This window comes from Sitophilus oryzae, unplaced genomic scaffold, assembly GCF_002938485.1.
Source record: "Sitophilus oryzae breed Bouriz unplaced genomic scaffold, Soryzae_2.0 scaffold_857_pilon_pilon, whole genome shotgun sequence".
NCBI classification, from domain to species: Eukaryota; Metazoa; Arthropoda; class Insecta; order Coleoptera; family Curculionidae; genus Sitophilus; species Sitophilus oryzae.
The window spans coordinates 951,791-975,505 of NW_022147480.1; the positions used below are offsets into that span (position 1 = coordinate 951,791).

General features: G+C 33.2%; 1 protein-coding gene across 1 annotated transcript in view; it reads right to left on the bottom strand.

Moving 5' to 3' along the window:
• LOC115889906 (glutamate receptor ionotropic, NMDA 2B) overlaps positions 1 to 23,715 on the bottom strand; it is a 285,735-nt gene that overhangs the window by 186,635 nt on the left and 75,385 nt on the right. Inside the window, exons 5-6 of the mRNA XM_030909998.1 lie at positions 11,149 to 11,207; positions 4,112 to 4,375 (exon numbers count right to left, since the gene is read on the bottom strand). Of these exons, the coding sequence (XP_030765858.1) occupies positions 4,112 to 4,375; positions 11,149 to 11,207 (323 nt within the window). The remainder of the gene's footprint in view (positions 1 to 4,111; positions 4,376 to 11,148; positions 11,208 to 23,715) is intronic.

Sequence of the window (23,715 nt, forward strand, 5' to 3'; positions counted from 1 at the left end):
ATGCCTTACATACTACTTACTCTCTTAATTTTAAGAAACTTCCTGCTTTTATTATTATATTTATCACTATAATTTGTACAAATAAAAGAAGTTTTAGTATTGCAGAGGAATAAATAAAACAATTTTTTTGGATAAATGACAAATAATTACTGAGTTTTATTCCTTAAAAGTTAGATAATTAACTTTAATCCTAGTCCTAAAAGCTATTATTATTTAACTATCGTGTAATGTCTTTATTTTATAGCTACTCCAGTTTTTAGTGCTCTATATGAGATGGTATACAAACTTTGATATTTAAACAATCCCAGGGAGACGTGATATCCCCAAAGCTGTTTACAGAAATACTAGGAGAAATCTTCCGTCAACTGGACTGGACTAGCAAAGGATTAAAAATAGATGGAGAATATCTTAATCATCTAAGATTTGCTGATGGCATAATCCTAATTGCCAATAGTCCTGAAGAAATACAAGCACAAATTAATGAACTAAATACAGCCAGCAATAAAGTGGGTCTCAAAAATGAATTTAGCCAAAACTAAAGTAATGTACAACGAACTAGTGGAAAGAAAGGACATTCCAACAAATAACACAACACTGGACATAGTAGAAGAATGAAGAACTAATACAAAGCTCGGTATCTCTACTACTAGAAATCAAGAATTAAGTTGGCATGGAGAACGTATGGAAGAAACTCAATAATATTCAAATATAGAATGGTACTCTATCTAAAGAAGAAAACATTCGACTAATGTGTACTACCACTCATGACATATTCATACGAAACCTGGACACTTAAAAAGGACATTATAAGGAAACTGTAGGTCGCACAACGCTCAATGGAAGGAAATATGCTGGGAATAACCAAGAGAAACCAAGAATAGAGTGGATAGGACAAAAGACCCAGGTAATAGATGTCATCCACAATGAGTCAAATCCTCAAATGGCAATGGGCAGGACACCTGGCAAGAAGAACGGACAACAGATGGACAACAAAAATTACAGCATGGCACCCACGAGGAGTTAAGGCCCGCCGCAAATTGAACCCAGCCCACGCACAGCACACGCCCAACCCATTCTTGATTCCACGCACACGTTTTCTTTAGCCATTGAATATTGAACGCAGCCCAGTCCCAAGTTTTTAATTTTGATCATGACTGAATACTTCTTGATTTAGAATCAGGATCCGAAAACGAAGAAGGACTTGTTTTACTTCATTTGCTTAATAAAAAGAGAGAAAAAAAATAAAAAAACCTCATATTTGCAAAAAAAGCAAGCCACGGAGAGTTTAGATTGTCCAGCGAAGTTCCAGACAGTCTATTTAAAGAGTCTTTTCGATTAAACAGAAGAGAGTTTTTGCAACGCCCAAAAACATATTGGAAGTGAAGAAAATCTAGCAGTTTGTCGCAAAAGTCGCAAAAGTAGAAGGGGAAGGAACCCAAGACCCACAAAAACTGTGTCTGAACGTAACTAGTGTTTAATTTGCGGTACTCCCTTCTTTCCTGTGTTTTACAAAATTCCCCACGCATGGGTTGGGCGTGTGCTGTGCGTGGGCTGTGCGTGGGCTGGGTTCAATTTTCGGTGGCCCTACCTATAAGGCACGCCGCAAATTGAACCCAGCCCACGCACAGCATACGCCCAACCCATTCTTGATTCCACGCACACGTTTTCCTTAGCACCGCATATTGAACACAGCCCAGACCCAAGTTTTGGGTTTCGATCATGAGTGAATACGAGCAACTTCTTGATTTTGAATCAGGATCCGAGAACGAAGAAGGACTTATTTTACTTCATTTGCTTAATAAATAGAGAAAAAAAATGTAAAAACGCATATTTGCGAAAAAAAGCAAGCAAAGGGGAGTTTAGATTGTCTAGCGAAGTTCTAGACAGTCTATTTAAAGAGTCTTTTGGATTAAACAGGACACAGTTTTTTTAAGTGTATGAACTAATAAAACATACATTACCGGTAAGGAATGCAACGTCCGAAAACCTATTGGAAGTGAAGAAAAACTAGCGGTTTTTCGCAAAAGTCGCAAAAGTAGAAGGGGAAGGAACCCACGACCCACGAAAAGTGTGTCTGAACGCAACTAGATCCACGAAAAGGCTGTGCTAGGCGTGGAGTGTGTTTAATTTGTGGTACTCCCTTCTTTCCTGTGTTTTACAAAATTCCCCACGCATGGGTTGGGCGTGTGCTGTGCGTGGGCTGGGTTCAATTTGCGGCGGGCCTAAGGCTCAACTACAAAGAGAGTATCTAAATATGTGAGGGAGGTTACACCATAATTGGAAAAGATTGAATAAGCTGAAAATGATGATGACTTATTTTTCTCTCGATTTTTCCTCCACTTAATTTTAAAACAAACATAATAACACAAACCAAACTGCAAAAGTAGTTCACTAATATTTATCATTTAACAGAACGCTGGTCATTTTTTGTCAGTTGTCATATCCCAGCTGTCCTTTTTTTCGGTCATACGGTATTTAGATTCCAACAATTGTTTAAAGATACATTTGCTTTTCCTTTTAATATATTTTATTCATTCACTGAACGTGCAAGAATTATTTAAGAAAACTTCCATCGTCCTTTTTAAAACGATAAATTCAGTGCATAAATTTCCTCTGCGCATTTTTAACCAGAGGGTAACAAATGATCTGCCCACCCCAAAAAACCACCCCTTTTATTCTTCCGTTGAAAAATGTCTCCAAGTGGCTTTAACTCTCGCGCTAAAGAGCTTTAAAAAATTGTCAAACTTGCTATTTTTTTAATTTCTTTTTTTTTGATGCCGGAAGGTACCAATCTTATTTTTGATATATGTTTTAAAATTATTCTGTCAAATTATTCTTATCTTGCTTATTACCCGCTAAAAAATGTGATGTTTTTCTCTTAAAAATCTTTTAATATATTTGCTGTATAGTTAGTCTCTGTATAGTTATCGAGATTTAAAAAACATATGTTTCACTGACGAATGCATGTTTACCTTAAATAATAAACCCAATATTCAAAATTATCGATATTGGAACAAAGAAAACCAACACAGGTTTGTCGAAACAAGGACGCAATATCAACAGAAAGTAAATGTTTGGGCAGGGATATTCGGACACAATATTATCGGGCCATTATTTCTTAAGTGAAATTTAAATGCAGAATATTATTTGGAACTACTCGAAAATCATATTTTACCTGCTTTACATGATGCCGCTAGGGAAAATCAGGAAGTTTGGTACCAAATGGATGGCTGCCCGGCACATAGTACTCTGGCTGTTCGGGAATATTTAGACAATAGTTTTAACGGAAACGTTATTGGCCTAAATCATACAGTAAATTGGCCAGCAAGGTCTCCTGATATTTCGCCAAATAATTTCTTTCTCTGGGGCCATTTAAAAAACAGGATAAAAAATACTCAAATCTAGACGAGTTAAAAAATGCTATTTCTGCCGAATGCAATAGAATTTGAGTTTGCCAAATAGCGAATGTAAGAAGAGAATTTTATGATCGCCTGTGTTATTGTCTAGAAGTCGATCGAAGAATATTTGAACATCTTCTTAAATCCTAAAGTTCTAACAATTTAATAGTACCTAAATTAATAAGTTATTGAATATTGTAATAATACTATAATTAACCTTGTAATTGATTACTTTATTTTACTTTAATTCATATTAATTTGTATTTATAAATACATCTTTAAGATTTCCGATGTAGGAACGAGTTTTCAATAATAATAAAGCACTAAATAGGTAAATTTCTGAAATGACAACTTCATTTGAGAGTTATCTTTTACCTTGACTGGTGCTCATAAGTAAATACAGAGCCATAAGAAAGGAGAAATATTTGAAAAGAAATCGGCGATAACTCGTAAACGAGCTAATCAAAAATATCTAAAGTTATTCTTTTGAATGTGGGTTTTAGTGCTCTTCAATAAACCTAAATAGAATTATTCTCTAAAATAATTAGGGAAGCCAATAATTGACCCCATTAAAATTTACATGGGATTTCCTATGTCCCGTCCGACGATGCAACACCCGGTATGTTTCTTTTATCGAGATCTACCAGCCCTGTAAAAATATATTTGCCCTTATTTAACACCCACCCTGTATATTTGTAACAAATCCGACTTACCTCTTCCCAAACAAGCTGTTTACTCACTCCAGGCCTCAGATTCATAATCTTCAACTCCGCAGCCTTCAAAACCCCGTCCGGTGTGAACTCTAGGTTAGGTCTTCCAGCCTCTGCCTCCACGCTCACATTGCGCAGGTACCTAAAGAACCGGTCACCGGTGTCCCATCTGGCTGCCCCAGCACCTTCACACGACAGATGAGTGGTGAGTGAACGGTGCCTGTTCACTGGATCTGCCAGAAAGTCTTCTACTCCATAAGCGTAAACCTGGAAAGTGTTAGATATCAATATCAAGTAATAACATGTGTGCTATGACATTTAACATAAGTTCGGTTTTTATATGATTCAAAATAAAAAATATATAAATTGTGAAATTAGTAATTTTTTAATGGTCATAATGCGTTCTTTCAAAATCATCGAACAACTAAATCATTTCCATAGATCCAGTGACTTACCGTGACTTTGAATTTTGAGACCAAAAACTGATAAATAATTTGTCAAAAAAATCATATTACAGCTATATGTTTTATTTTGCATAAAAATGTTAACTAATAAGTTAGAATAATTATATTTCTTTCCTAACTAAGTCGTTTTATCGCTAAATTTAACTAAAGCTAAGTACAACACAAATCTTAAATACGTGGACTATTATAACAACAAATACATCGTAAAAGACTATTTTGGTAGCATTCTGAACGAGGATTCAAGTTAAACTTTTTAGAAAATAATTTAAAGGAAAAATGAACCTGCTCAGATGCTTGTTCCTAGAGCTCTATGATTTGCTTTTATAAACTCTGGCACATGATGCAGAATTGCATGAATCTTTGGAGTTATCTTAATATCTAAGTTGAGTATCTCCAATCTAAATTGTTCGATGTCATGTTCAAAATGTTTGTTTAGTGCTTGACCAAAACAACTCGAAACTACTTGATTGAATGCAGAAAACACTGCAATATATTTATTTCATAAAAAAAAGATGTTTAGGTTTTTGCTTGTCAAAACTTTGAATAGGATTCTTTACCGGGCGATATTGTCTTTAAAATGTCCACTTTCTTTAAAAGTTGTCTGGCGTTATTTCCGTTACATTTTCCATAATGATCTAGTTTCAATCCCGCTTTTTTTATCCATTCTGTTGCAACATTGGTATTCTCCAATTCAAGACAATCAAATAGTTGTTGAACCACACCTAACAAAAGGTGAAGCTCAGGAGGGGGAATATACTTTAAGACAGGTGTTTCTTCGTCGCCAATGATTAAAGGTATGTTTATACAGTTTTCTAAAAAATAATTATTATTATAACCCCTTTTTATATGGTTCATTGAACAACAGTTTAAAAAATACAAAAAAAATATTTCAAACAAAAACGCTTACTAAAATCTTTGGCTTTTTTTATATTTCCTCCAGATTGTTGCCATAAATTTGTATTTTCTGTAATACTTTTTATATTCTGAATGATCCTTTAATTTCCATTTCCTTTACATTTACATCATACCATGGGCAAGTGTGAGTGGATGAATTTGACTGAAGACCAAGGAGAATCATAATAAGCTTAAAGTCATGGCAAAAGTATAGGGAACAAATTCCACATATGGACTACAGATCTAACGTCTCAAAGAGGCTTTTAATGTTAGCATAAGATTGAGACAACTTTGGTCCTAAGCCAATTATGAATAGTTTATTAATTCCAGCACTTTTATATTTCTTGAAATATTCGGGATCGTTTTCAGGGAGCACATTCAGACAAACTTTAAATGATCCACCACCACTATCAATGCCAATTTTTACATGAAAATCTTCAGATAATTCTCTAATTTCCAAAATATATGATAGAAGACGAGATAAATCTGAGCAGTATACAAAAATTAATATTAACTGAATTAACATTTTTCCTTTAAATTGTTTTCTAAAAAGTTTAACTTGAATTCTCGTTCAGAATGCTACCAAAATAGTCTTTTGCGATGTATTTGTTGTTATAATAGTCCACGTATTTAAGATTTGTGTTGTACTTAGCTTTAGTTAAATTTAGCGATAAAACCACTTAGTTAGTGAAGAATTATAATTATTCTAACTTATTAGTTAACATTTTTATGCAAAATAAAACATATAGCTGTAATATGATTTTTTTGACAAATTATTGTTTCAGTTTTTAGTCTCAAAATTCAATGTCACGGTACGTCACAGAATCTATGGAAATGATTTAGTTGTTCGATGATTTTGAAAGAACGCATTATGGCCATTAAAAAATTACTAATTTTACAATTTATATATTTTTTATTTTGAATCATATAAAAACCGAACAGTGGAGTGAATCACTTGATACACACACATATTCCTGCAGATTAAGTGAAAAGTTTTGTTCTGAAATATCTACTCTACAAATTATAAACGGATCTTCAAATATTAATTTTGTGGAGTATACAGGGTGCTACAAATTCGAGGTACGAGCATTGGTATCTCGGAAACCGTAAGAGATACGAAGATGGTTAAATTGGGGCAAAGTTGCGCCCTGGGCTGTTGACCAAGATGCCATCAAAAAAGTTTTAAAAATTTCAAGGATTGCTGAGTTTTTTTGTAAAAAACGGATTTTTTTGAAAACTAATTTTATTTTTTCCTGTCGTTACGTTTTAGAAAATTAAAAAACTAATTGCACATTCTCATAGCCACTTTATTAGGGCTATCTGATAATATTTGTAGATTTTCAAATTAGCTGATATTTTGTGAGATACAGTGGCCAACTTAATTTTTTTAAATACGGACCTGCATTTTTTATTTCAGATTTTGAAAGAACTCAGACTCCTGAGTACAATGATATGCCACACTTTATACTTTTTTTTTGTTTTGGTTACCTTAACAGCAACAAAACTATTTAATTATTATTTAAAAAAGTTTCAAGTCCGACTCTGTTTTTTAAATTATTTAATCTGATTATATTCATCGCAACAATATTGATCAGTGCTAATTAACATTGGATAAGGAAAATTGAGCCAATTGAAAGATTCAAATAAATAATATCCAGATCAACAATTTAAATATATTATTTTTAACTTTTCTTGTTGTGAATTTGAAATTCTCAGTGTACCTACGATCTAATAATTTGCATAATATTAATGGTAGTTATTATGAATAAATTAACTTCTATAAACTAGTTTCTAATGCTTTACATAGTCTACATGTTCGAAAGGGTTACCACTCTCCTACTAAAATTTGGACCTGTCGAATTACTTCACGTCATTAGACGGTCCAGGTACCTCGCTGGCCTTTACACTGCTCTACCATTTCCAATCCATCTTCCGGGGAAATGATTTGATTGTTTATATTATATTTTATTATTTTATTGCATTTGATTTTCCGTAGTCAACCCACGTCACTGTTAAGTTTGAAAGCTTATCAATATTGTAACGATGAATATATTAAATATTAAAAAAAACAGAGCCGGACTTGAAATTAGTTTAAATAAATTGTGTCCAAATTTCCAAAACAAAAAAAAATTAAGTGTGGCATATCATTGTACTCAGGAGAGCGAGTTGTTTCAAAATCTGAAATAAAAAATGCAGGTCCGTATTTAAAAAAAATATGTTGGTCTCTGTATTTCACAATATATCAGCTGATTTGAAAATCTAAACATACTATCAGATAGCCCTAATAAAGTGGCTATGAAAATCGGCAATTAGTTTTTTGATTTTCTAAAAAGTACCCAACAAGCAAAATTTATTGCTGAAACATTGCCAAAACTTCGCAAAGCAAGGTGTAACATTGCTTTTTTCATTGTAGGGAGGTTTAGGCAAGGTGGCAGGGTAGCTTAATCTTCCGCCAAATTACATTGCAGTGCAAGGTTGAAAAACACAATATTATTGAAACGTTGCTAATGTAACGTTCAGGAAAGTACTAATTTGAGATGTATTAGTAATATTGTTAATTTTACATCTTATTATCCACTAAACTTTCTATTTTGTTATAACTAATTAACTGACTTATTGCTAAAATAATATAGCAAAAAATAGATAATGTTTGCAATAAAAACCCATTTCATTAGCAACATTAGCAATTTTATGCAATTTTATGTTAACAATAAAACATCAGTAATAGGTTCTAATCAACAGAAACATTAATGGGTATTAAATTGTAGACTTTCAGATAGGTATCTGAGTACTGAGTACTGAGAACTTACTGATCTTTTCGGCTGCTCATTAAATAAGGAATTACTCAACTCTGACCTCTTGAATCGAATTTCTAAAAAAAATCTTAAAGGTTGAAGGTCTGAAATAATACAAAATATATATAGGTACAGTATAAACATTTTTATATATTTCTTATTCAAAAATACAAAATGAAAGTATAACATTAAATATATGTACAAGGAAAAGCAAACTTATATTTTAATTGATTTTTTGGATCTTTCATATTTTGTCTTCGCATGTTGAATTGTCTTATTCATGGTTTCAAATTTCTCTTCGGTAAAGTTTTCCAATCTATATCCAATTGTTTCTAAAGTACCATGCGGTAATTTTTGTGGTCCATAATCTGTTGTTCGTCCTTATTGCCAGGTATCCTGCTCATTGCCATTTGAGGGATATGATTCTGTGGATGACATCTATTACCTGGGTCTTTTGTAGTATTCACTCTTTTCTTTTATGGTCTTTCTTGGTTATTCCAAGGTTATTCCCAGCATATTTTGTTCCATTGAAGATTAAGATATTCTCCATCTATCTTTAATCTTTTGTTGGTCCAGTCTAGTTGACAGAAGATTTCTTCTAGTGTTGCTGTAAATAGCTTTGGGGATATCACGTCTCCTTATCGTACTCCTGTGCCATTTGGAAACTCTGGGGTTGTTTTATGTATCATTTCTCTTGCTTTGGTTTTGCTTTGTTTACTTACTAATTCTGGGGTTGTTTTATATATCATTACTCTTGGTTTGTTTACTTACATTTATATTCATCAAAATCTCATTCAAAAAGCATAGAACGTAATACAAAACACGTCAAAAACATGTTTAACGTTAACCTAATCTAACTTTATTTATGACTTTATGATAAAAAAAAACGGCGTCAGCGATGGCTATGAACTGAAGATCGCTGTCATTTTATATGTAAAATTATATGGGTAATTACAGCTGGACGCCCTATTTTTTCGATCATACGGTATGAACATGAACTTGCGCGGATCTTTCATTTGAATCTTTGTTGCAATGTTGCAGAGAAAACGTTTTTATCGCCTTTCAAAAACAATATTTCTGTAGCAAAGTTTCATCAATCACGGCAAAACGTTTACAAATCAACATTACAAAGCAAGCCGTTTGGGGATTGTCTGCAATGTTGCAAATGTAATGTGAGGTTTCTCGCTTGGTGGGTATAGACAGGAAAAAATAAAATTGATTTTCAAAATATCCGTTTTTTCCAAAAACTAGCACTCTTGAAATTTTTAAAACTTTTTTGATGGCACCTTGGTGAACATCCCAAAGCGCAACTTTGCCCCAATTTAACCATGTTCGTATCTATTACGGTTATTATGTTACGGAGATTTATGAAAAAAAAGTTCTTTGCCTCGGGTACAGATACCGCCACGTTTTGGAAATAGCTCAAAATGAAACAAAATTGAACGAGGCATCAGGAGACGCTAAAAAATACGTTATATGTGACCTTGACCTGTTTTGAAGAGTTCTCCGCATAGTGTAGAGCCTGTTTAATAATAGTGTTACTGTTTTAACATCAACTCCCCCAAATCTGTCCACTAAAACACAATAAAAAAATTCTGGTCATAAAAAATACATCAAAATTAAGGTTCCCGTTTTTGGCGCCGGTGAGTATAGTTTTGATTTAATCTACTCTGAATTACTAATTCAGAAGCTCATAGAAATCTAAAGTTTTTATGACATCAATAAATTCTAACTCACAACTACTGTAAATTACATCCATTTTATACGTGTAATAAAGATTTCGAACCTCTTATTCTCTAAGTTTTATGTTTTTAAAATGGCTTTTAACTATTATTTTATTAGCTTACTTGCTAACAGAAATGAGCAAATTATAAACTTTATTTTTATAGTTTTTTAATATTTTTAGATGCATCGGCAAAAAAGTTTGTTCTTTAAAAGATCGCGCACACTATACCTACACGGACCAGTACGGACCAGCACAGCACAAACCTGCATCCTGCATGACATCGACACTTTACCGCCACAGACCAGCAACATAAGCGAGAGTTTCGAAAAAAGTACAGTTGTCAAGGCTCAACTACTAGAGCGTGCAACATAGAAGTATTGAAAATGAGTAGTTCAGACGAAGAAATTATTATTTTAGCCATGTTGTGTGAAGAAGAGGAGGAAGAGAAGGAAGCTAAGAAAAAAAGAAGATTTTGGGTTCACCCTATAAATCAAAAGAGAAAGCAATATGGCGAATTTCATTATTTGTTTCCTGAATTAAAAAGATTCGAAGAAAAGTTTTTCCAATATTTTCGAATGTCACAAATCAAATTTAATTATTTTTTTTTGCTATCGACTCCCATATTGCATCTTTTCTTTCTTGGTCTCTATATATAAAATGCTTGGCTCGTATCGCACAGCTCTGAATACTTTTGTACCAGTAAAATAAGCTTTTTTTCATTCATATTTAAAACGATTTAAAGGTTCGAACAAAAATAAACGAAATCTAACCTACATCATGCAACTTGAGCCAGCTAGCGTACTCGAAATACTGACAAACCCTTCAATATTTGCATGTTTGTGGAGGTGTGCTGGTTCGCCGGTGCGCACATTAGGTCGGACCAGCACGACCAGGCATAAATATTGCCGGTCATATTTGTCCCTGACCGACACGACCTGTTTTGACGGTCGTGGCTTGTGGCGGTACGTGCTGGTACTGGTCTAGTGTGCTCTACTCTATTAAATAACACGGTCACCTTCACCGGTAGATTTTACTGGTCTGGTCCGTGCCGGTCCGTGCAGGTATAGTGTGCGCGATCTTTAACATTAAAATTATGATTTGTGATTTTTCCTTATTTGTGTGATGATATAAAAATAAATTATAAGGGAATTAAGTAAATACCTTTATTGCTGCTGTTATTTCGTTGACTAAACTTTGGCTAGAAGTGTCAAAATGAACACCTGAAATAAAAAAAAATATATGAAAATAATAATAAAACCTCAATATACGAGCCCTGACAACTATATGTTGGGACAAGGTCATATTATGGAATTATTGCCCTGGTTTTTCAAAATGACTGAAAAATATATGTTTAATTTTTTAAATATAAACATAGCCATATATCCTAAACAACTTAACAATATTTTTATGAATTTGTAAATCAATCCATATTTACAGTAGCGCATTTTGTTCATAAAAGGACAAATTTGCTGACAACTAAATGTTGGGACAAGTATTTTTCAATAATTAATATCATCATAGGCGGCTTTGCTATAAACGTCACAAATGTCGCAAACTGTTTACTTCAGCATTGACAGCTTGTAAGTGACTCGATACTTTGAGTAGTGCGATTTACTGTAAGAAATTTAATTTTTTTTAATTTTCAATTTTGTTAATTTAATCCAAAGTAATCGTCCGTGGAAAAGCTACAAATCAAAAACTACGCGAAATTATCATTCGTCAATACAGTACGGGAAAAACAATTCGAAAAATTTCTGATGATTGAAGTATTCCAAAAACCACGGTCTTTAATATAATAAAAAAATACGGCGAATCTCCCAACGTAGACGTTAGAGGTAAAAGTTCGGGAAGGCCAAAAGTTGTATCTCAGAGAGATTTACGAAATTTAGTAAAAATTTGCAAGTCTGCGAGAAGAAGTACTCTTGGCAAAGTAACAGTTAAATGGAATACTGTAACTGGTTTAAATATATCAAGAGAATGTTGCCGAAAATATATCCACAAATGCGGTCTGGGGTTTTACAAGGTAAACTTTATTTTGAGTGGATAATCAATTACCTGAAGATTATTGATAGAAATTTTTATTTAGGCCAAAGAAAAACCGCTACTGACAGAAATTCAAATAAAAAATTGCTACAATTGGGCAAAATCTACATTATCGTGGACACAAAATGATTGGAATAAGGTCATATTTAGCGATGAGTCTAAATTTGATGTTTGCGTGGGAGATCATCGAAAACGAATAATACGAAATAAAGCAGAAGCCTTTCATAAAGATTGCTTAAAGAGAGTTGTTAAATTTCCTCAGGGGATTATGGTTTGGGGTTGCATGTCAGCAAGAGGTTTGGGCAAATTTAATTTTATAGATGGCACTGTTAACGCCCAAAAATATCAACATATTCTTGAGACCTCACTTTTGCCTAGTGCTCAAGAATTGTTTCCAAACGAAGACTATATTTTCCAACAAGATGGAGCATCGTGCCATTCAGCAAGATCAACTAAAAATTGGTTCGGTAATCATAATATAAAAGTTCTATCCCATCCTTCAAGTAGTCCGGAGCTCATTGTTATAGAAACTGTGTGGCATAAAATGAAGCAATATTTAAGAAACCACCCTCAACGAACAATTTTTGATTTGCGAACAAAACTGCAGGAAATTTGGGATAATTTTTCTCCTCAAATGTGCCAATCTTTGGTAAATACAATGCCATTAAGAGTTCATGCAGTTGTTAAGGCGAAATGCGATGTAACTCCGTATTAAACAAATTTCTTCTTGTGCTGTCCCAATATATAGTTGTCAGCAAATTTGGCTTGATTTTGGCAAAATAAGCTATTAGCAAAAGTGATTTGTTTGCAAAGTTATAAAAATATAGTAAAATTGTCTAGATCATATTGTAATGTTTGAATTTAGAATAATAAACAAATAAATTGAGTCGTTTTAACAAATTACTATTTTTATTGCATAAAAGACCTTGTCCCAACATATAGTTGTTAGGGCTCGTAATCACCACACTGGAAAAAATAATATTACTACCCAGTAAGCAAAGTTTTGTCACATTTAGAGAACATTAGGGAACTGTTACGTATCTGCGTTTTATTGCTTCATATTAGGCATAAGAAGGGCCTGATAACCTAACAACGACGTCACCTAGAACACATTTCCCTTAAAGGAATAAAATGCTTACTGGGTAAACATATACAGGGTGTCCCAATATTTTATGGACATAGAACTACTACGTATTTTTGGAATCAAAATAAGTTTATTGGACACAATTTACCTCTATATAAAAATGCTTTGCTTGACCGCTAGAGGGCATCAAACTTTAAAAAATAATCACAATTTTTAAGATATTTTTAGAACCGTTATTCCGATTTGAGTGAAATTTTGGGTGTCTATGTTTTGTTAAGTGCTTTAACATTTTACTTTTACAAAAATAAAAAAAAAGTACGGGAAAGACGAAAACTACCCCCACCCTTACATAAATTTTAATGTAAATATTTTTCAACTCCACCAATGACAGATTTTCTTTCCGTAAAATGGTCCCTCTAGTATTTACTACATTTTTTGACTCTTCTAAAGAAATGTCATATCGCATAGTTTTTCAGAAAAACATTTTTGGAGAATTTATTTTGCCAAAGCAGGCCTACAAAACATACGGGGAGTTTCAATATTCCATGGACATAGAAGAACTACGTATTTTTTGAATCTAAATAAGTTAATTACACATAATTTGCCTTTGTACAAAAGTGCTTCGTTTGTTCGTTAGAGGGCACCAATAAAAATAAACCCCAACGTTAATTACTTTAAAATTAATTACTTTTTTTAAGCTTTTTATGAAGCTTATTGTCCAATATAATTTGTAAAACTAACATAAAATTCCATATTTTTGCTAACTAGATTATTAGAGCATAATAGATTTTATGCACCTCCATAGCTTGGTGTGACAAAAACATTTTTTTCTAAATCAGCTTCGGAGAAATATTTTTCTTCCTCAAAAAGTATGCGACGTGTTTTTTTTAAAGACAAAAAATGTAGTAAATACTAGAGGGACCATTTTACGAAAAAAATCGGTGGTCGGTTTAGTTCGAAAATATTTATACTAAACTTTCTGTAGGGTGTGGGGGTAGTTTTCACCCTTTCTGTACATTTTCTTGATTTTTGTAAAAGTCAAATCTTAAAGCACTTAGCAACACATACACGCCTAAAATTTCACTCAAATCGGAATAACGATCCTTAAAATATCTGAAAAAATTTGTTTATTTTTATATATCTGTCCCTGAAAATATTTACACTTATTTAAGACTCACTCTGTATATTTTTTCCCAAAACTTTAGTAGTTCTATAGTAAAATGGTTTCAAGGTGAAAGGTTAAAGGCAACCTGCATCAATCAAAAACAAAAGACAGGGGTAAATCTTGACAGTTTATGTTAAATTACCATAGCTTAATAATAATTCTGTTAATTTTAGTACATTTTATTTAATGAAAATTTCAATAAAACAACAAATAATAAAAATAGATCATAAACAATATTAGAATAAAACAGGAAATAATATTTTTTTCTACGTTTACAAAAAAAAAATTAATTTGTTACAAGAGCTAATTAGAAAAGTTTTCTGAGATAAACTAATTAAAATTGTTTTAAAAAAACGCAGATAATGGTCTTTAATTATAAAAGTTCTTTATCTTTATGCTTCTCGCATAAAAGTTCTTCTAGCGGCAACAATTTGACTTTTATCCTTTCGAGTTTATAAGGATTTGAGGACTTATAATTATAAAAATTAGTTTTAATCCAAATTTCACTCCATATACAGTAACTAGCGTGTACCCGCGACTTTGTTGGAGTCGAATTAATCATTTGTAACGATGATGATCAAGCAAAGCAAGAATTTCCATTAACATACAAACTGGATAAAATTTTCTCACATTTATGAGCATGAGAAAAAACAATATGGCGATATTATTATATAACTTGGTAATATTTGAGGGGTAGTTTCATCTCGTTGGAATTTGACTTTCGAAAAATCTGTTTGCCAAAAATAAGCTTTTTATGTCAAGCAGTTTAAGCAGAATCGTGGTTAAGAAATTACCCAACTTTTTGGAATACCCTGTATAATTTTTTAAAAATTTCAAAATATGTAAAAAGCAAAATAAATTATACGTGTCCAAGCGTTTTCCCAAAAGGCTAACCGTTTTTTAAATAACAAATATTGTAATATTTGAGGGGCGTTTTCACCCTCTTGGAATTTGAGATTCTAGAAACCCCTCCTTGTCGAACCTCTACACCCCACAGTCAATCCGTTTACCAAAAATCAGCTTTAAACGTCAAGCAATCTAAGCAGAATCCTGATTACTCAATGGTCATATTTTATGAAACACCTTGTATAAATTTTTAAAAAATCTTAAAATATGTAAAAAACAAAATAAAATATACGTGTTTAAGCGTTTTTTCGGAAACTTGACCGTTTTTTAAAAATAAAAAATATTGTAATATTTGAGAGGTGGTTTCACCCCTTTGGAACTGGAATTTCGAAAAATTCCTTCTTATCGAACCTCTACACCCTAGAATCAATCTGTATGCCAAAATTGAGCTTCACTGTGAGTCAGTCACTTAAGGATTTTATATATTAGTATAGATAATGGCGAAATTTTTTTTTTCTATTTTGTACGTCAATCCGACTTTGTAATTCTTTTAACGAATACGAAATCAATTTATAGCTGGACAGGCCTGTATTTTCCACTTTAACAAAGCCCCAGTTTTTTTCCGACTTGGACATTTTTGCATGTGAATCGCCGAGGAGGGATTTTTCCACTGCATATACGCTTTGGAATTACAAAGAACGTTCCCGTCCGTTAAAAAGGGGCGTTAGTCCGAAAAAAAGTCTTTTGGTAGGAAAGGCAGCAGAGAAATAAATGAACAATTTCCACTGAAGCGATTGAACGACGAAAAAAAAATTGAAAATGCAAATTTCAGAAAAAATCTAACGATTGTTTCGCTCTGAAGTTCTTTTAAAGCGTTAACTGTATGGGGATGGAAAAAAAAGCGTTTATAGATTCTGTAGATGAAATGATTCATTAAGAGTATATTACGCTGTACTGTCGGATTGCTCTCAGGGGTCGGGTAAAGCACCCGCTTTACCCGAACGTTTTTTCACGGGTGTGTTACGGGTGTGTCACGGTACGTTATTGTTTAAGACTGAAAATCGACTGAAAATCTGAACCTAAATCTACACTTAGCTGTTCTTGAGGCAATCCTGTTTCGAAGAGTAGCAGCGTGAGGTGGGCCCATATCTCTGTACTGTCTGTCGGCGATCCTGTTGGCCAAAACAACAAAAGAGGCCAGAATAAGGACACCATGAATCAATACAGCCGTAGCTACTGACTAGGCTTAGAAATGTGGGAGCGAAGCAGCATGGGGCTTACACTACATCCATACTGTGGTAATATGGGGACACTACCCGTACCTTGGAACACTACTAGGACTTTGGATAATGTCCGTAACTTGGACCATAACCTTGGATGATAACCTTGGACACAGTCCGTCCATAAGATAACGGTACAGGGGAACACTACCCGTACCTTGGATAATGCCCGTACCTTGTAAATAGTCCGTCCATCAGACCCTAAAAATACGAAACTCTTGTTTAAAACCAAACAAGGTCTAATAAGCAAAATAAACCAACCTCGAATTACTTCCGAGGGCTCAATAATAAACAAAGAAACTGTCCTTTCTTCCATGTAACATTCTGGAGGACAAAAGAAAAGGAACGCCAACGTGCCAGCAAAATACAAATACAAGTTAAGTTGGGACATCCAAAACTCTACCCTAAAAATATTCAATAATAATATCGAATCTATAAAAGATAATAACTCATCTTTACCTGTAGCTTCGAAATGGCAGCTGATTCAGATTTTGCAGTAAGATTTAAATTGCCATTTCTAAAAGCAGGATACAACAGAGCGGCAAAACAAAGTGAGGTTAAGCACGGAGAGAGTTGACGGAAGCGATGCTGACAGCGCCTCCTCAGAGCGATAACAGGGTTGTGTCAAACGATAACAGGGTTGGCGACTAGGGAACGAAAAAATTACGCCAAGCGTGCTAAATAAATGATCAGGCCTGAACGATACGGAATCCGATGACGATACGCCAGACATCATATGAGAGAGTTGACAGAAGCGATGCTGACAGCGCCTCCTCAGAGCGATAACAGGGTTGTGTCAAACGATAACAGGGTTGGCGACTAGGGAACGAAAAAATTACGCCAAGCGTGCTAAATAAATGATCAGGCCTGAACGATACGGAATCCGATGACGATACGCCAGACATCATATATATCATATATAAAAAAGACATGTAACGAACTAAAAACGTTGAGAAGAACTTCAACGCACAAGTCACAGAACAGCTATCTAGCAACTACCGCACCTGATCTTCAACCTTGTGGCAAGTGAAAATATGCGTAAACATCTAGAAATAATAAGAAAACAACAAAATTGGTCGAAGGAATTTATCCCTTATCATTTACTCTGATAAATGTTTAGATAAACTTTTCAAATTTCAATCCTTCATATTTTCTCAATGACTCGACCGATTTTCAAAAACGAAGCGGGAAAGTATAGATAATAGAAAGCCCTTTTCATTGCGGTACCACTTGACCCCCCTTCCCATTTGAAAAAAATTGGAGGATGATACCCCCGCTTAGAGGGTTGAAGATTCTGCAATAATTTTTGGGACAAAAGTTGTCCCCCTCACAAACAAAATTGACGTGTTTTTGGATTTTTTGAAAAAGGAAATACCCTGGCCGTTATGCCTTGCGGAACATTTTCGATGGGCCACCCTGTATATCACTGTAATCACAAAACTTCAATTTTTTTCCGTATTGTAATGGAATTTCAAATTATGTCTTTATTTTCAAGAAAATTTAGTCCAAACATAAGGAATATTTTGTTGATGTTTGACCATAAAAATCTTAAAAATAAAGAATTTGTCTAAAAATGTGATACAATACGGATATAGTATAATCCTTTATCTTTAATTTCCTTCTTCATTTGTGTGAAAATACCTAGCCAGTTTTACACTGTGAACTAGTGAAATGGACTCTTAAATTGTTTATTAACGAATTTTTGGAGTATACTACTTTTTTAGTGTAGAAAAAGATGTTTATAGTTTACTTACATACTAACCCAGCCCCAGAAAGGTTCGAAATGAGCACAAGGTTTCCTGTATGGCCCACTTTTACAGCGCTAGTACCCTGTGGCCCAATAAAAGTCACTGCGAGCATACACAAAATTCAATTATGTTGTCCTACTTTTCGTACACTAAAACGATCCAAAAGAAGCAGCTTTTGGAAGGTAAATTTATGCAGAGAAAAAGCTGTGGGAAAAATTATCGCTTTAAATTAGATTTAGGAAGAAAATGCTGTGTGGAAATTTGAGGAAAAAAGCGCTAACAGATTTTTCTCGTCTTGGCTGTAACAAAAATCCGAGTTTATGTGATTTTTTTCTTATTTTGGAAGCTTTAAACATACCAGAAAAAGGGCATAGCGCGGCTTTTTTGACTCGCACTCAGAGAATCGATTTGGTGTCGAATCAAAATAATTCACCTAAATTTTTAGCTCTTTAACTCAAACGGTTTTCGAGATTTTCAAAAAAATCTGTTTTTTTAGTTTTATTTTTATTTTTATAGTAAAATTAAAAATCAATTAATGATGATTTTTTTTCTAATTCTTAGTAGTCTAAGGCATGAAAAAATAATAAAGCTGTCTCTTTAGTTGTCAGTTTTGAGTCAATATTTTTTAATTCTCTTTCGTCTCGATTGCTGATTGAATTGGAGCCAGAAATGGCTCAAAACGAAATAAGTAAATAACCAACAAGATATTCAGGCTGAGGCGACAAACGCCATATCCAAACTACTTCCATTTAAATCCCGAATAACTTGAAAGGAATACAAAAATTTTCAAAAATGGAAGCAATTAAAAAACGTGCGAGAAGAAATAAAGTGTTTAACCTATCCTCGCTGTTAAAGTATCATTTAATCTACACTTGCGGTTAAAGTACTATTTTATATACTATTTTTGATAGATATAAGGCAATTTTAACGGGAAAAAAAATATTAGTCAAACCAAAACAGCCAGTGTACTTCTAGCGTATTCAATAAATCACCACATATGAAAGAATTTTACTGTCCGACCGCCAAAAAATATGTATTGAATCCCGAAATATTCCTATTTATATTTCCAATTTCTATTCCTAGCATGCCCATTCCAATAAATAACACTCAGCTGCATTCCATAAATGGATCCCGACCGAACTTCGTACGCTTATCCAAATAAATTATAACCGTTGTATTGTTCTGACAGATTAAACGTTAAATTAACTTTAACTGGAGGATAAATAAGATTCTGGACAATCCAATCCATTTGGCGAAAAACAATTAAGGATAAATCATTTTGCGTTTAATCTATAGAAAACAATAATTTCGAAAATATAAAAATAGATTGTAGCTTGTACAGGGTGGCGCCTCTCATACGGCACTGAGACTCCAAAGAGAACGGCAGATTGTATTGAAATTAAATTTTGTTAGCATAAGATGTAGGTTAATGTAGATCATTTGTCAAAAATATAGAGAGAGTTCTATAGGTCTCCAAAAAAAAGTTACACATCAAAATTTAAAAAAAAATATTTTTGTAATTGAACATACTATACTATACAGGGTGTCCCAGAAATAAGTGCAAGTATTTTAAGGGGTGGTAAGTCTCGATGAAAGAAACGTATTTTCTCTTTATCGTTTTTCAAATAAGTCTAAAATAACGGAGTTATTTTACATTGAAAATTTCCAAAAAAAAAAAACGATTTTTTGCTAAAATTTTGAGAACCACAGGATCTTTTCTGGATTTTCTTTCTTGTAAATTTAATCTACTACCAATATCGCCATATTATCAAGAAATTATTTTTTTTTAATTATTGTTAAATTAACAAAAAGTGTATCATAGCCACCTAGATTTTCTCAAATAATAAAGATCTACTGACGCAAAATCATAAAAATTAAAATATCTAGGAAAATCTCTGTCTGAGGGGTAGGCAACCTTAAGAATATTTTGAAGATATATATTCCCCATTGAACGCCGGAATAATATACTGGGTGTTCCTTTAAAAATAAAGGAGTAACTTGCTTTTAAATGTGACTAATGTTCCATATTAATTTTGTCTCATCCTGTATAACTTTTCGGGTCAAATTTCAATTTGGTTTAACATACAATGGTTACTGTAATTAAATATCAGGTTATACAAGGTCAACTAAAATTTAGGTAGCTGTTATCGAAATTTAAAATTTACTCTTCATTTTCACAAAATGTGGAATATGTCAAAATCCTTACATTTTAGGCATATGCTTCTTTAATAAAACTCACCTTTATTTTTTTCCTAGAATCCAAAAATCAATTAATATATAGGGTATTCTATTAGAAAAAACACAACTTTGATGTGTAACTTTTTTTGGGGACACCCTGTATAATTCTCTATATTTTTATAAAATGCTTTTAGTTAACCTACATACGCTGCCAAAATTTCATTTCGATATAAATTCTCCTTGGAGCTTCCGCGGTGTACGAGAGGCGCCACCCTGTATAATTAATATTTTGATTTTTACTCATTCAACTTTCTACTACCCTCTATAAGATCTTTTTAATTCAAGCATACTCATCAGCTGAATTAGTATCTTTTAGTTATTCTTTACAGCGGAGAATTTCCCATAAAATCTTCACTCGGGATACTTAATTCCCAAAGAAAACGACCAGTCTGACAAAATTCAAATTCTTCTCGAGCTTTCTCGAGCTAAATAAAATTCGAATGCGAAAATCGAAGCAAATGCTCTATAGATTCGTTCCGATCACTGAAAGAAATTCTTTCCGGACAAACCTTCGAGGTTCGGGAAGGAAAGAGCCGGAAAACCCGGTCGACAAAGAAGGAAAATGCCGGGAAAGCGCCTGAATTTAATTTTCAATACCGCGCTTCGTTTGTTCGCGAAGAAGTTGGATCTTTTACAAGTTATGACAATGAGGAAGAGCTAGGAGTTTAGCGCTGGTCCACTAATTTGTTGTAGTTTCTGGAGAACGAAAATGATTAAGAATTAATTTCCGGGAAATTTATAAAAAGGAGCATTTGTCGTGGCCGGTTTATTTCTTGAAAAAATCAGGCTGTACGTCGCACTAACGTGGAATATGTTCTCTCGTCTCTAGATACTGCAGATTGATAAAATATGCACATGGTTTCATCCACCGATGTCATCATTTGTATGGAGGTTTACCAAAAAAAAATATAAAAGTTATAGGGAAGGTAAAGATACACATTTTAAAATTATTAGAGAGTGCCTCAAAAAAGTTTGGCGTATATAACATATATTTTTTTAAATGTATCATCCTATGTCTTATTCTGATTTTACATTTTGGGTAAAATTCTATAACTTTATAATGTTATATACCTAAAATTAATAGTTCTTGTTTAAAAAAATGTTGGATTTCAGTGTGATAAAATATTGCCAGTCATGCCATTGTTTCTAAAGTAACAGGGGCGGATCGTGAATTTGTGGGGCCCTGGGCTGAAACTACTTAGGGGCCTACATAAGTCCTCAACTAATAGCCATATCAAAAAACTGTTTCTATAATGATATATTATTATTCTTCTTCTTTACGTGCCCTCTCTTTCGTGGAGGTTGGCGATCACATTGGCAAAATCTTCACGATTCTCGGCTTTCCTTATGAGTTCTTCAAAAGTTAGGTGAGTCCAGTTTCTGATGTTTCTCAACCAAGTTAGTTTCTTCCTGCCGAGACTTCTCTTTCCTTCAATCTTACCCTTAACTATCAATTGTAAGACGTGGTATTTTTCATTTCTCAATATATGCCCTAAGTATGATGTTTTTCTTATTTTTATTATATTGAGCAATTCTCTTTCTCTACGTATTCTGCTGTAGAGTTCGGTATTTGTGATATGTGGATTTAATTAACATAAATATTACTTAAATCTACGCAAGTATTACTTGTACAAAAGGCGACCTTATTGCTGTGGTAGCAATCTCTTCCAGGCAAACTTTGGGTGAGTTTCTCTCTCTCTAGTGATATTTTATAAGAATATAAAAAAACAATAAAACAATTTTATTTATTTACTTATTATGAATTAGTAAAAGAAATTGATAGGTTGTAGTCACAGAAATTGACAGTTATTTGGTCATCACATTCCAAGTCTTTTGTTAGATCACAATTTATGGAAAGAAGTGATAAATTATTTAGTCGATGGTTCGACATTGTTGTCCTATATTTATTTTCTACATAGGACATCTTGGAGAAGGAGCGTTCTGCTTCACAGCTAGTGATTGGCAATGTTAAAAAAATCTTTAAAATGGTATAGCAGTTAGGGAACACGTTAATAAGTTTATTTTCATACATGAGCATAAAAATGTCACTGCAAGAGGTGTAAGACTCAGACATAGATTGGAGTAAGTACGATTTTAATTGAATGCACTCATTCACTAAATGCTCGTCTACGTCATCGGGATAGTAATCAATAATATGACGTGCAATTTCCAAATCTATGTTTTCGATATTTTTGTCTTGCAAATCCATTAAAAATTTGAATTTTTTGCTATATGTCTCATAGACTTGTCTCCTTTTATTTAAATCCATAATCAGCTTATCCAACGCAACTTTTAACGTGTCTCTTTAAATCTTTCTGCGCCGTATACTGAGAATTCACCTGTAGACTTATCTGAAAATTTTGGGATAATGCGTCTCTTGTTTATGTAATTGTAGTCTATTATTACACTAGTACTTAATTTTTTAGCTTTTTCGTCGTATTCCTGTAACATTTGATCTGATTGATGTCGTATGTTGCTCACAAAGTCTTTTAAAGAAACAATTAACTTGTTGCCTTCACAAATGTCTAAACCAGGGCTCTGTATTTTTTTATTAACTAAATGAAATCTCTCCAAAACTTCTTCCCAAAAGATAATCAAAATTGCAGTCTCGAGTTTCGCCATTTTATTGAATAAATTTTGTGCCTCTTTCCGGAAATCAACTTTCTCAACCTCATTTTCGCTGAAACTCTTGAAAATTTTCATAATGTCATCATAATTATTTTTTAAGGCTTTGACAGCATCATAGTGGCAAGGGGCCATCTTGTCTGGCTTAAACTTTTTAACCTGAATTTTAATTTTATTTCACGATTCAACAGTTCCCACCTATGGGTCTATTGTTTTTAGTGGGGCCTGGGGGCCCCTTGTAACCTCGGGGCCCTGGGCTGCAGCCCAAACAGCCCGTAGGTAGATCCGGCCCTGACTACTAACATTTCTATTAATTTCTATGTAAAATTTAAAGCTCCAAAACTTTTATTTGAACTTTTTTTCTAGTTCTTACAGTTCTTACCGTTTATCCCAAATTTTGGAATAATAATTTTATTTATTTATTTCATCCCTCCTCGGGGTTGAATTTAAAAAAAAATCACAATTCGTTTTTAGATCTTTCAAAGTAACTTTTATATCAGGCGTCTAAATGCAAAAAAAATACATTTATATATAAGAATTCGTCTATGAATTGACTGTTCTTTTAGTTTTTTTATGGATTTTCTTTTGCTTGTAGATACACGTTATTCATTGAAGTAGATAGAAACCGTGTGTATAGAATATTCTGCTCTTTCTCAAATATATTTAAACCAAATAAAATATATTTTTTATTTCGACTTT